At 36.3% G+C, this 13,467-nt stretch overlaps 1 protein-coding gene across 3 annotated transcripts in view; it reads left to right on the top strand.

Moving 5' to 3' along the window:
* Positions 1 to 11,565, top strand: part of MTRR (5-methyltetrahydrofolate-homocysteine methyltransferase reductase) — a 30,439-nt gene extending 18,874 nt beyond the window's left edge. For 2 of the 3 annotated variants that reach the window (XM_061996046.1, XM_061996048.1), the window contains exons 10-16: positions 1,472 to 1,652; positions 3,357 to 3,399; positions 3,846 to 4,032; positions 7,898 to 8,016; positions 9,466 to 9,558; positions 9,646 to 9,825; positions 10,712 to 11,565. In XM_061996046.1, coding sequence (XP_061852030.1) covers positions 1,472 to 1,652; positions 3,357 to 3,399; positions 3,846 to 4,032; positions 7,898 to 8,016; positions 9,466 to 9,558; positions 9,646 to 9,825; positions 10,712 to 10,856 — 948 coding nt within the window. In that variant the 3' untranslated portion in view covers positions 10,857 to 11,565. The remainder of the gene's footprint in view (positions 1 to 1,471; positions 1,653 to 3,356; positions 3,400 to 3,845; positions 4,033 to 7,897; positions 8,017 to 9,465; positions 9,559 to 9,645; positions 9,826 to 10,711) is intronic. The other variant, XM_061996049.1, reaches the window with a different exon arrangement.
* Positions 11,566 to 13,467: the final 1,902 nt, after the last annotated feature.

The raw sequence follows: 13,467 nt of genomic DNA, 5'->3' as shown, positions 1-13,467 counted from the left end.
GTCTGTTTGGACTTTGTTGTAAGAAATTTCACTTCTGGTTCTTTATCTGGCAAGCTATGAGATACCGGAATCTCTATTCTCGTTCTGCAGTGCTTTGATTCTTAACTAATCCAGAGGAAAGTAGAAAAGTACTGGCTATTTGGTGCCAGATAACTGGAAAACTGGTGGAACCTGTCCCCATAGGCATTTTAGAGAAATAATTCTTTGTAATCAGAGGGACCCATATCTGTCAGTTTCGTCACTGTAAATACACATTATTCAAACATACCTTTTAGATTAATTTAAATATTTTCTTTAGCATTTCAGTAATCTGGCAAAATTGGAAGAAAGGTTTTTTGCTTGTATAGTGTTTGTTCTCACACCCTATGAATGTTATTTTTCTTTAATTCCATGCCTGCAAAACCCAGGAAGCTCACAACTGGAAATGCATGTGTATTTCTGATGTCAAAACACATTTTAAAGGTAACTTCGTATGAAGGTTGAAGCTAAGCAATTTAGTGGATTTCACAGCAGGAGAGAAGAGAATTTTCCAATTATTTCAATCCTTTAAAAACTGCATTTAACAATTTTGAAAATTTATCTCAACAATAGAAGAAGGCAGAGAGTGCTGACTGGGGAATGTTGCCTGAGCCAGTGTTTGTAACCTATATGCTTTATTACTTGTTGTGCTTTATGCAGCTCTGTACTCAAAACTGTTGACTGCTCAGAGCTTTACTGCACTTAAATTACTTTCCAAGTATTCTTTTGTGTAGAATATGTAATCTGATTGCACTTGGTGTTTTGGATCACTTTTCTTTTATACGTGTTTGTTTCCATTTTGCTTTTGGAAATAAACTTGTAACTGTTTAATCTGATTTTTACTTTATCTGACATACTCAATTTTAATTTTCTTTTAAGAGAAGCTTGCAGTTCCGCTATGTAGGCATAAAGTACAGAATAAAACAACACAGCAACATTTTCATGACTTATTAAGTATGATACTTTATTTACAGTAATACCTCTTCTAAGACTTATTATTAGTCCTTTCGTGGCTTCTGTAATTTAGCAGAAGATGTTTTGTCTTGAATTAAATGGTGTTGTGAGCCATTTATTTAACTAAAGTGCTAATATGTAAATAAGAAAGCCTTTCATAAATTTGGGATATTTTAGGGAATCGTTTGTCCATGTTTATTTGTCTCTTCCATGCTCAGGCTAAGTATGATTTTCTGACCTCTGTCTCGTTCCAGACATTAGGGGAGCAGCCAAAGAAGAAAAAAAAAAAAAGAAAAGGAAAAAAGAGAGAAAAGAAAGCTGTAAATTTAAAGATGTGACTTTTTCATAGGAGGTGAAAGCATGCATTTGGAAATAAATTCTGTTATCTACTAACCTGTCAGATGGCTGCTTTCTGTCCCCAGGCAACCCAAGTTTTTCTCATTTTTCCCAAATGGACAAGCTTTTTTTTTACCGTCTGCTCTTATTTTCTTTCCCACAGGCATTTTTGCGAGCTCTTGTAGAATATACAAGTGATATGGGAGAAAAAAGGAGGCTTCAAGAGCTTTGCAGCAGACAAGGAGCCTCTGATTACATACGCTTTATTAAAGATTGGAATGTTTGTTTGCTGGATTTGCTTCATGCTTTTCCAAGCTGCAAGCCTTCACTTAACCTGTTAATTGGTAAGTGACTGATTTAGATTTAGTAAGATTTGGTTTGTTAAAATGGATCAAATTAAATATTCAGTTTCCCAAGAAAGAGGAATAACTATTCAATTAATGGCTTTAGAAATATTACAGTATTCATAGTGATCAAACTAAAACTACTGTTGGGGAACAAAGCTTTGTTTTCTAATTTGTAGTCTTTGACCTTTGTTCTGCAAACACTTAGGTATATACATGTGCTTCAGCTGATTCTGAACTGCTCCTATGCATAAAAAGTAAGCATAAGTTGTTTGCAGAATTAAGGTCTTTAAGAAACACTTCATCAACTGCTTGCAATTAAAAAAGACATTAAAAGACATTAAAAAAAGAGTTTTTTAACTCCTGATTTCTCTGCCTACGTGTTACTTTCTTACACTTTTACCTGTTAGAAAGCTTTTCTTAGTGCATCTGTATTTATGTAATATCCAACACACTCCAGTTGTAACCATCTCAAATACATCTGAAAATACTGGAAGTTATTTTCCAGTTTAAAACCAAGAATTTCATAATATGTTTCACAGAATCTCGGAATCTGAAGGGCTGGAATGAAACAAAAGATTGCTTTTCAGGTTCTTGCAATTATCTTCTCCATGTCTACCCCAAATCTCTTAGTACATTGTGGAGGTTTCAAAAATAAATACAAGCTCTGCTCCACTTTATACAAATACATGAAATTTTTCTGTGAAAGCAAAACCACTTAGCTTTTCAAAGATGGTATGGAATGGACTCGAGCAACTGAACCGAATAAAAGGGAATTTTGAAAGTTTTAAGATGTGTTCCCTCAGGGAAGTAATGTGCTGAATGGGCTTAGTGTCTTCTTTAAGTGATTTTACTGAACTAGCTTTTCTTAACTGACTTGCAATTATCTTATGTAGCAAAACATCTTGTAAAACATGTCTATGTACTGGTTGGAACATCTGCAAAAGAGTGGTACAGAAAAAACTGTATGTTACCCTATTACTCCACAGTGTGTTTTCTGACATTTGCTATACCAAATTTTTATGGTATTGCTCCCTTATTGTCACCATTTCTCACCACATTGTTCACATTGTTTGACTCATTTAATGCGCCCTTCTCCTCAGTCAAAATGTGCAGTCTGCATGCAAGTCATTCCTTTGAAGACACCAGTGGGTTTTGACCTTTTCTGTATATGTATAGGGGGTTTCTAATTGAAAAAACGCCCAGTAAACTCCTATCTCTGTTGGGTTTTTAGCTGTGATTTCAAAAGTTTGCATAGGTACTTTTGAAATTGAACATGTGCTTCTAAGATGATGTACACAGGAAACTTTCAATCAATTGATTGCTATTCTGAGAGCTTTAGAGCTCTTGGATGAAAAGTAAGGAAAACTAAATGTCAAGCTTCACCTTGTCCACTAGCTATTACCATCTTTCTGTTTACCTTACAGTTGGTTTTATCAACCAAGAACCCTATAAAATAACTATTGTAGCCTCATTTTCTAGAATTTCTAAGTGTTTCACAAAGTCTAAAAACCATTCAAAATACAGTTAAAGTCTTAATAGCTTATTTCTGAACCACAAACACTGAATATTAATAAAGTAAAATTACCATTATGGTATCTTGTAACCTGCTGTAGTGTGAACACTCATTATATGTTTTAATATTCGTGGGAGTGAATCAAATAAAAGTTATTTCTAAAAAAATTTTTTCTTTTAATTTTTCAGAACATCTTCCTAAATTGCAAGCCAGATCCTACTCAGTGTCAAGGTAATGAAATATTCCAATTAGAGCTTCTCGGTAATTTAGAAATGCTTTTTTCTTAAGTGTGCCTGTGTATGATATAATCTAAAGAAGAAAGAAAGGATCAAATGAAGGATCAAACCTGTGAAAAAAGCGATTGTGTTCCTCTTGCAAAAAAAACACAGCGTTTTGACTATTTCAGACAACATTGTTTTGAGCATCTGGCGAGGCATGGTAGAATTCTCAAGAATAAGCTCACACGTGTGTGAATTTGACAGGAATTTGGATTCCCTTCTTTAAGCACTGTACTCTGAGTCCAACCTTAAGATGTTTTCTAACTACATATCACAAAATTAGTTGAGTGCAGAGAATCTTGATTCAACTGAGGTGATTTGGGTTGTAAATGGACCTGCTGTAAGATTATACAGCTATCTCTCAGGTTTGTTTTTTTTTTAATACTTTTGTCTTTTCAGTTCAAACTTATATGAACCAGGAAAACTGTGTTTTGTATTTAATATTGTGAAGTTCCCTGCCTGTCCTGCTAGACCAGTCTCACGGAAAGGAGTATGTACAGGGTGGCTTGCTGAGTTAGTTGCGCCTCTACTGCACTCCAGTAAAAACCCTCTGGATACAAAAGGGCGAAGCTCTTTAACTGAAAAGGTATGAATATTAGATCTAAACTCCTAAACCACTAGTTTTATTCATGTTTTAAACAACTGCAGGTTTCTTTGTTCACTGTTCAATATAATGCACGTGTTTTGGCAGTGTAAACTTTCATTTTGCAGTTCTACCCTTCTTGTAAGTTATACCTTTACCTCTGAAACACATCTAGAACTTTATTAATAAGTTGCTTAACTTGTTAGTTTATTGATACCTGGATTGTGAAACTTCCCATTGCTAAAAGGCCAGAGATGTTTTCATAGAGTCACAGAATGGCACGGGTTGGAAGGGACCTCTAAAGATCATCTAGTCCAATGTCCCTGTTAAAGCAGGCCCACCTACATCAGGTCACACAGTAACACGTCCTGGTGTGTTTTGAAAACCTCCAGAGAAGAAGACTCCATACCCTCCCTGGGCAGCCTGTGCCAGGGCTCTTACAGTAAAGTTTTTCTTTAAGTAAAAGTTTTTGCATTCCACCTTTTTTCCATTACCCCTAGTCCTGTCACTGGACACTACACAAAAAGTGTTGCCCTATCCTCTTGACATGCACTTTTTAAATACTTTAAGTATTAATGATTTCCCCCCTCAGTCTTCTCCAGTCTCAACAGCCCCAGTTCCCGCAGCCTTTCCTCACAAGACAGATGCTCCAGTCCCCTGATCATCTTGGTGGCCCTGAGCTGGACTCTCTCCAGTTGTCTATAATTCTTGAGCTGGGGAGCCCAGAACTGGACACAGTACTCCAGAGGTGAGGCCTCCCCAGGACAGAGTAGAGGGGGAGAAGAACCTCCCTTGACCTGCTGGCCACACTCTTCTTGATGCATCCCAGGATGCAATTGGCCTTCTAGGCCAGTAGGGCACATTGCTGGCTCATGGTTAGTTTATTATCAACCAGAACTCCCAGGTCTCTCTTCACAGAGCTGCTCTTCAGCAGGTCAGTCCCCAGCCTGTACTGGTCTGTGGGGTTGTTCCTCCCCAGGTGCAGGACTCTGCACTTGTCCTTATTGACCCTCATGAGGTTCCTGTCTGCCCAACTCTCAAGCCAGTCAAGATCCCACTGAAGGGCAGCACAGCCTTCTGGGGAATCAGCCAGTCCTCCCAGTTTGATGTCATCAGGGAACTTGCTGAGGGTACACTCTGTCCCCTCATCTGGATCGTTGATGAAGATGTTGAACAAGACTGGCACCAGAACCAACCCCTGTGGAACCCCACTGGCCATAGGCCTCCAACTCGATTCTGTGCCATTGATCACCACCCTCTGGGCTCTGTCATTCAGCCAGCTCTCAATCTACCTCTCTGTCCACTCATCCAAGCCACACTGCTTGAGCTTTCTGATGAGGATATTATGGGAGATGGTGTCAAAAGCCTTACTGAAGTCAAGGTACATGATATCTGCTGCTCTCCCCTCATCTAACCAGCCAGTTAGACACTCATAGAAGGTTATCAGGTTGGTCAAACAGGATTTCTCCTTGGTGAATCTATGTTGACTCCCCCAATAGCCACCTTTTCCTTCAGATGTTCAGTGGTGACATTCAGGATGAGTTGTTCCATCACTTTTCCAGGGATGGAGGTGAGGCTGACCGGCCTGTAGTTTCCTGGGTCATCCTTCCTACCCATTTCGAAGACTGGCGTGACATTGGCCTTTCTCCAGTCCTCAGGCACTTTGCCTGTCCTCCATGATTGTTCAAAAATGATGGAGAGAGGCTTAGCAATCACATCAGCCAGCTCCCTCAGCATTCTAGGATGTGTCCCGTCAGGACCTATTGACTTATGAGCCTTTAGCTTGGCCAACAAGTCTTTACCCTCTTCCTGTTCCACCCAGGGCAAGTTCTCTGCTCTCCAGGTCATCCTACTATCCTTGCCGGACTGGGCTTCCCAAGGGCTGGCCTTGGCAGTCAAGACCGAGGCGTTCAGTAGTTTGGCCTTCTCTGCATCCTCTGTCACCAGGACACCTTCTTTGTTCATTCTCCCTAATCTTCCTTCTCCTGCTGATGTACTTGAAAAAACCCATTCTTATTTTCCTGTACTTCCTTTGCCAAGTTTCCCATCCCACTGTAGCACTAAACAAGACTTGGAGGATGTTGTCATGCTCTAAAATACCACTCTGAAGTTGAATGATTGTGACTTGTTAATGTTGTAGGAGAGAGGCACTTGGTCATTTCTAGGAAAGGGTGACAGATAATAGGGGAGAAATCATAAAACTTGCTTTTTGTCAGGTCTCGCGCAGTTTGCAAAGGACAAGTTTTTGAATATGACACTGAATAGTCGCCTGTGTGCATCAAAGACAATTTGGCATGCTGGGTATTATTATTATTAGTACATACTTTTTTTTTGCCTCTGTTCATTTTGTGACAGAGAATATATGTAATTCATTTGCCTCAATTTTATTAAGTGTAAGTTAATCATTAAAAAATTGAAATTCTACTATATAATCAATATGACTAAAGAACTACTGCCAGTCTAATCAATATTTGATTAAGAAAAGTAGAAACAAACATAGAGTTTGGTTACAAGAAAACTACCAATAATTCAATGAATTGGTCTGACAAAATGGAAGGAAAACCCATACTAGTTATCTTCATTTTTAAAAACATTCAAAAGACAAACTGATTAATATGTACATCATATATCTTATTCCAATATTCACATCTGCTCTTTATTTATAATAAAATTGATTTGCAGCATATTAAAGACCAGTCATAGAAAAGAAGTTGAGTTAAGAAAAAAGGAGTCTGAATAAAATTCGAAACTGTTTGCATCTACTGTGCAAGCTAGAATTCAATACACAGATTGCAGAAATATGTAGCTACATCTCTACAAAACAGATGAGTGTGATTTTATGCAAAAATACCTTGGATTAGTTGCGTACACTTTACACTATATAAATGTGTTTGCTGTTTGCAGTACTTTAAAAAGGAGTGACCAGTTTGGAATCATTAATGAGGAAAATAGCATTCTAACTCAAGTGTGGTTTGAAGTAACATGTATAATAGAAATGCCAATATTGGCCCTCACTAGAAAGAATTATAAAAGAATTTTTTAATCATCATGAAAACAGAAAAATACTCCTGCTTAACATTGTAGTATCTGTAGTGGATTAAATTGTCAGGAGTAGTGCTAAACCACTCATGTTTACAGAACAAACTTGAAATAACTTAGTCCAGTGCTTCACTCCTTCCTTAAACTTGAAAATAAATTCAAATGCCATGATAATTAACATGCTTATAATCTTAATGGATGAAGCTCTTTTATGGCTGCTGCTGAGTCTTAGGTAATCATCTAACAAGTTAAAAATCGTCATCTACTGTTTCCTAACTATTAGCCATGCCTCAGAATAGTATGGAGCTCCTATGAAAATGATATTTAGACTTCCTTTCAGACACAGATATGAAGATCAGAATCAGAGTTTTTTGGTGGACTGATAAAACCATTTTCCAAGATCTTGGAGCAGTTATCTGCCTTCCCTCACTCATATGCATTTTTGGAGATCATGGGACACTTCTAGGAAAATTAAGAAAGCAAGCTCATTGTTAATAGGTTTCAGTTTGCAACTTTCCGTGAATTCTGTAACAGTATTCCCCAAATTTGCAGGGCAGTTAACTTTCCTATTCAGAAACTCATGTTTGTATTATTTTTCCCTAGTATTCCGCTAGATGGATTGGTAAATTTGTAGCTATTGTGTGGTTTTTTTTCAGAAACTCTTGTGAAATTTTGTTTTAAATCTCTATGTGTCATTAAAAATAAACTCTAAAGCTCAGAATTTGGAAGTATGTGTGGACGCAAGCACTAGGGAAAAGTTTGAAGGTTCTAAAAATTGCATGGTATTTTCCCTGATTAAAGATATCTTTTTTCATTCTTTTCATTTTAGATATCTATTTTTGCTCGTCCAAACAATACTTTCCACTTGCCTGCAGACCCATCTATCCCATTCATGATGCTTGGTCCAGGAACAGGAATTTCACCATTTATTGGTTTCCTGCAACACAGGTATGTACCAGGTTGTTACCTGGAAAGCAGCCTTTTTATGTTGAAAATGTATCCTCGGGTTTTGTGTACAAATGTTGTAAATTTTTCTGGGTTTTTTTTCCTTCTTTTTACTTTTTGTAACATTGGTATGTTGATTAGAAACAGTCTTATTAATTTTAAACAAGCAGTGCTTGTGTATTTATTTGTTTTTCCAATGAGTAAAACTTACACATTCATCTGACTATTTAATATCCCTAGTGGATATATAAGGAATTGGAGAAACAGTAATAAGATATTAAATCCTTTATCTGTGTGTTGCTAGTGGCAATCCAGTAAGAGGTTGGTAGAAACTGATCGTTGGCTTAAATTTGGTACTCAAAATCCATTTCCTTCTGAAGTGGCATCTATATTGAAAGCCCTGGCATGATGAATGTCAAGTTTTCTCCCACATTCCCTTATTTCTGTGTGTTTACACATTTCAATGTTTTAAAATGAGGAGCTTTGCACCTGAACCCTCAACTGGACAGTTCTCTTGGCTTTTGTGGATTTATATTTGAGGGAAGGTGCATCCCTTTTTCCCCTTGAACTGCAGCACCATAATTTTGTAAGGCAAAGAGGTGCTTGTTCAAAAAGTCACAGATATCACATCACCAAAACTACATTAAAAATATGATCATTCAAGAACAATGAATATGAAGACTTGAATATTTGAGTGGGAGTGGTTGGAAGTTTTGTAGGCAACCAACACATCATTCCTATGTGACTCATTAGTTCTAGCAAAATAACAAAGTTTCTTGCATCATACAACAATTATTTTTAAACCATTTTATTTGAGAGAAGAGTGGGATTTTGACATGTTTTTAACTCCATCCTGCTTCTTTGACCAAATCTTTATGTACAGTCCTTAGTCCGTAATTTTATCTGCCATATATATAGTTATGTCTCAGAAGTATTTCATTTCATTTTTAAAGATTAATAGCATTTAATTTGATCAATGATAAATGAAATCTCTCTCCGAAAATACAACTAGTAAGTTGCAGGTAAAACTCTAAAGGAGTACCTTTAGATTGTTTCAAGAAAATGCAATAACTCTTCTGATGATATGGTATTAAATAGATTGTTATTCATAAGGTCTAGCAAGTTCCTACAGCATGCTAAAACTGCTTTGTGCTGAGTTCTGTCAGGGTGTTTTTACAGGGCTTGCAATGAAGGATAAAGGGTAGTGATCTTATTCAGCAGTCTGGATTGTTTTGTGAGATGTCTGGAAGTGTCAGTATTGACTATTCCAATATGAAATGGTGCCAAAAAAAAACTCTTTGAAGTTGCTTGGTTTTGAGCTGAGCTAAAAGCGAATAAACAAGAAAGCCAAAGAAGGAGAGTTTGACTGTGATTTACCTTAAGTCATCTCACATTTCTACCCATCTCAGAGGTTTATTGAATGAGACTTTTTTTTTTTTTTGGTCTGTTTAGGCAAAAGCTCAGAGAAGAACATATTGACTGGGAATTTGGAGAGACATGGCTTTTTTTTGGTTGTCGGCATCAAGATCGAGACTATTTGTTCAAGCAAGTTCACTAATTAGCATTCATTTTTGTGTTCATGAGGAGATGCTTATCTCTGAGCCGTTACTAACAGTTTTTATTGCTTTTCAGAGATGAGCTCAGAGGTTTTCTTGAAAATGGCACGCTAACTCATCTTAAAGTTTGTTTCTCAAGAGACTCTTCAACTGCAGAAGTAGCACCACCTAAATACGTACAAGATGTCATTAGGCTTTATGCTAAGGAAGTTACCAGAGTCCTGCTGAAAGAAGGAGGTTACTTCTATGTGTGTGGGTGAGTAGAGTGGAGATTGACTGTCTCAGAAAGAGTACAAAGTTAGCATAAGTTCAAAGCTTTAGGAAGACTTAGAGCTGTGTGAAAGAACAGAGCAACGTGATGCTGAAAGAGCCTTCCTGGAATACTAGAATTTCGCCACCTTGTCCTTTTTTTCCATATATACTTGAAAGTATAGCTTGTAACCTCACAGTTCCACTGGTTGCTTTAGTCATTTATTATTTCTTTTTTAGTATTCAATTAAGCTATAGGAGGTTTCAAACTAATAGATTTCTCTTGAGAAAATTAGATAGTTGAATACATGTGATAATAAACTGCACAGCGTTAAGATGGCAGCAGTCTTCTGCTGTGTTCCGGGCTTGAGTGGGCCAGAATGCAAAAGCTCTGTAATAGTAATAAATTTTACAGTGGGAAGTTTTTATTTGTGGATGCTAACTTATCTGGAGGTTTGAAATTTTTAGGAAGTTTAAATATAAAGCCCAATGTCAATTTGTTCTTCTGTAGGAATAAATGTGTAGCTATTTGTATTAAAAAATGTATTACTAATAAGTGAGAAGTTTGTGGGGTTTTTTATATTGGAACCATTCAATGATATAATATGTTAGCAGATCCATTTCTCCCTAAAAGAAAACAATTACTCTATGACAGCTGCAAGGTTATTTTTTTACAAATTACATGCAGAAAACTTTATAATGTTAGATTGAGAGAAAGCTTTGTTACCAGCCTTGCTCAGCTGTAGTGAAAAATTTTGCCATACACTATACAAGCAGTAATTTTGTTTGGGATATTTTTAATGCCTCTTTTTCAATATCATCCTGCCTCTGAAGCTATTGATAAAGGAAAAATACACTTCTATGCATTTTCTTACTCTTTTCCTTTTTTTCAGAGATAAGAAGCGCATGGCTGATGGTGTAAGTGATGCTGTAGTGGACATTTTAAGCATGGAAATGCAAGTTGACAAATTGGAAGCAATGAAAACCCTGGCCATGCTTCGAGAAGCAAAACGATATTTGCAGGATGTTTGGAGCTAAATATTTAGCTTTTCCTATGTATTTATAACACAAAGATTTCATTTAACACATAAACTTTTCACTAAAAGTTATTGTCAAAAGCACTGTCTGTAGTCACCCAAATCTCAACTTTCTCTATTGACCTTTCAAGGAAGACTATGAAACCTTTTAAACCATAATAAGCCAGGCTGCCTTTTGTACGGTATTTGTTTTTAAGTGGTGTTACATAATGGACTGTCTGGGTGCCTTGATTCTCTCATTTTAGAATTGATTTAATGTAGAAAGTAAAAAATTTTGGCACTGGTACAAAAATGTTCACGTTACATCATGGGATTTTTTTTCTATCATATATACAGACAGAAGGTACGATTAAATACGTTACATACCTAATATGTCATTAGGTACATTACTGACTTGCCAAGATTTATTTGAACACTTTCTAGATCATTTCTGAGAAGAATTCTATTTTTTCAGCTTGTGTAATGACAGTAACTGCCCAAAGGAGTGAATGTTCAGTGTTGCACAGAAAGGTTACTGCATTCTGTCATTCCATCACATCTCAAAGTTTTGCTCCACTTCATGATAATCCTTATTATATTTTCCTGCATAATTCTTTTGAAATTATTTTCATTCCTGTCTCTGAAATGTTTGTGGTTCAATTTATGATCAGATTCACTAGCTGGGTTGAATGTGGTTGCTAGAGAAATACTGCTTAGTAAATACTTTCTCAGATTACTAAACTAATTTTTTTAAACTTGAAGACGTGGTAAAATATGGTGTTTTGAAAGCAGTTGCCCTTACATATGACCATCAACTGCAAAAATCCACTTGTTGAAAGCCAATTGTTGAAGTATCTCTGGTCTTCTTTCTAAAGAGGGCCATTTGGAGTGGAAATGGGTGGAAGCATTAAAGTGCGAGTCGTTCATGCTTCTCTTCAGATCCCTTCCCCCCACTACTTCTCTCCACTTTTTCTAACTTCTAAACATACATGTTGTCTTCTTGGTTCCTTGTCATACTTAGATCTTTAAAGATAAACACAAAGTATGAGAGAATATTTTAGACAAATCACTGCTTATTTCTTGGGGAGCATTCTTCTTGTGTTTTGCCTTATGCATATTCAGAACCATATCAATTATCTCAAGTCTTGTGGTTGTCTAGTGGTTATTACTTAATTGGTAGATGTGGAAAACAATATATTGATTAGTTAGAGTAAAATCCTGTGTTTAAAGAATAAATGTTCTAGGGAAGTGCCTGGTTTTAAGGTTTTTTAATAACCTGTGTAATGATTATTTAGATATTTTTAGAAGTTACGAACTAAAATTTCTTGCACAATCTCTAGGAGACCAATTATGTCAATCACTGTCAAGTAATCTCTACCAAAAAAAGCCTGATAGAGAGAGGTGACTTATAATAGTTGCAAACAGCGTATTTTTTGATCTTTGGCACTTAGAAGCACTTATTTCCTTCTTTTCTGAATAAAAGAAAAAACTGGCAGTATTGCAACAGTAAAATTATTAACTAACTTCTGTTATCTAGAGTTTGTTTGGAAGTAACATTTATTATATCAACTGTGTTCTCAGATAGGGTTTATGATTTTCAGTACCACTTGGAAGTTCTTTGAGATTGCAGAGAAAAGAATGTTTTTCTGACTGCAATTTGCAGCTTTTCCGAGATCTCTTACAGGTATCCATTTTTGGGCATATTACATACTTACATATTACAGTCTAGCAGCTGACATGACTGTTTTAGTTATACTAACTGTATGACTGTTTTAGTTATACTACAGGTAATAGCACAGCACCTTTTGGCATACAGTCATTTTCTGATTGTGTCTGTTGCATTTGACAAGATCTGATATACAACTGGTGTCCAGATATTTCTCAGTTCATGCTGGTGTCAATTTTCTGCACAACTAAAACATTTGGATTGTTTGTTTATGCAGTGATAAATCTGTAGTGAAGCACGTGAGCCTTATTATCACCTCTTAGAACAGCAAAAATTAGTTGAAACTTACTCTTAGATTTATAACCACCTGCTGCAAGGCCTAAAGTTCTAGCAAAGTAAGATAACCCAGCAAACACCACCATGTGTTATCTGAAGGAAGTATTTTTGTGTTCATATTCAGTGACATTGAACAAGTAGGAAGGACAGAGAGGAAAGGGCTTCTGAGATACAGGGATCAAGAGAAGGCTTACAATAAGAATTGTAAAGCTAAGCATAGGATTTTTGAAACATTTTTTAGTTTTCTTTCATTAGAAAAATATAATGTATGTGCTTTACTCATAATTACAGAATTGCTTGCAGAATTCCTTTCTCATTTAAAAGATACTGTGAAAGTTATGTGCTGTTTCTTGTATTTGAGAGGCTTACAGTCTTTATGGTGGTAATAAGAACTGGTTGTTACGCTAAAAAGCCATTGTTCCAGGGAAGCATTAATGATGAAGTTCCTTATGCTCTGTTTTCTCATCAGTTTTTGAATGTTATTCTGAGTTTGTGTAATAGGGTTGATGTTACAATTTCTTTTGTAATCTATGGTTTTAAAAGAAAAATTGTTTTACAAATTACTAAACTCATGACAAATTTCTTTGGTTTGTTGCTTTTAATTCAAGATAACTTTACTGCACCTCAAACC

The sequence above is a fragment of the Colius striatus genome, chromosome 4, assembly GCF_028858725.1.
Source record: "Colius striatus isolate bColStr4 chromosome 4, bColStr4.1.hap1, whole genome shotgun sequence".
NCBI classification, from domain to species: domain Eukaryota; kingdom Metazoa; phylum Chordata; class Aves; order Coliiformes; family Coliidae; genus Colius; species Colius striatus.
This window is presented reverse-complemented; position numbering and strand designations above follow the sequence as displayed.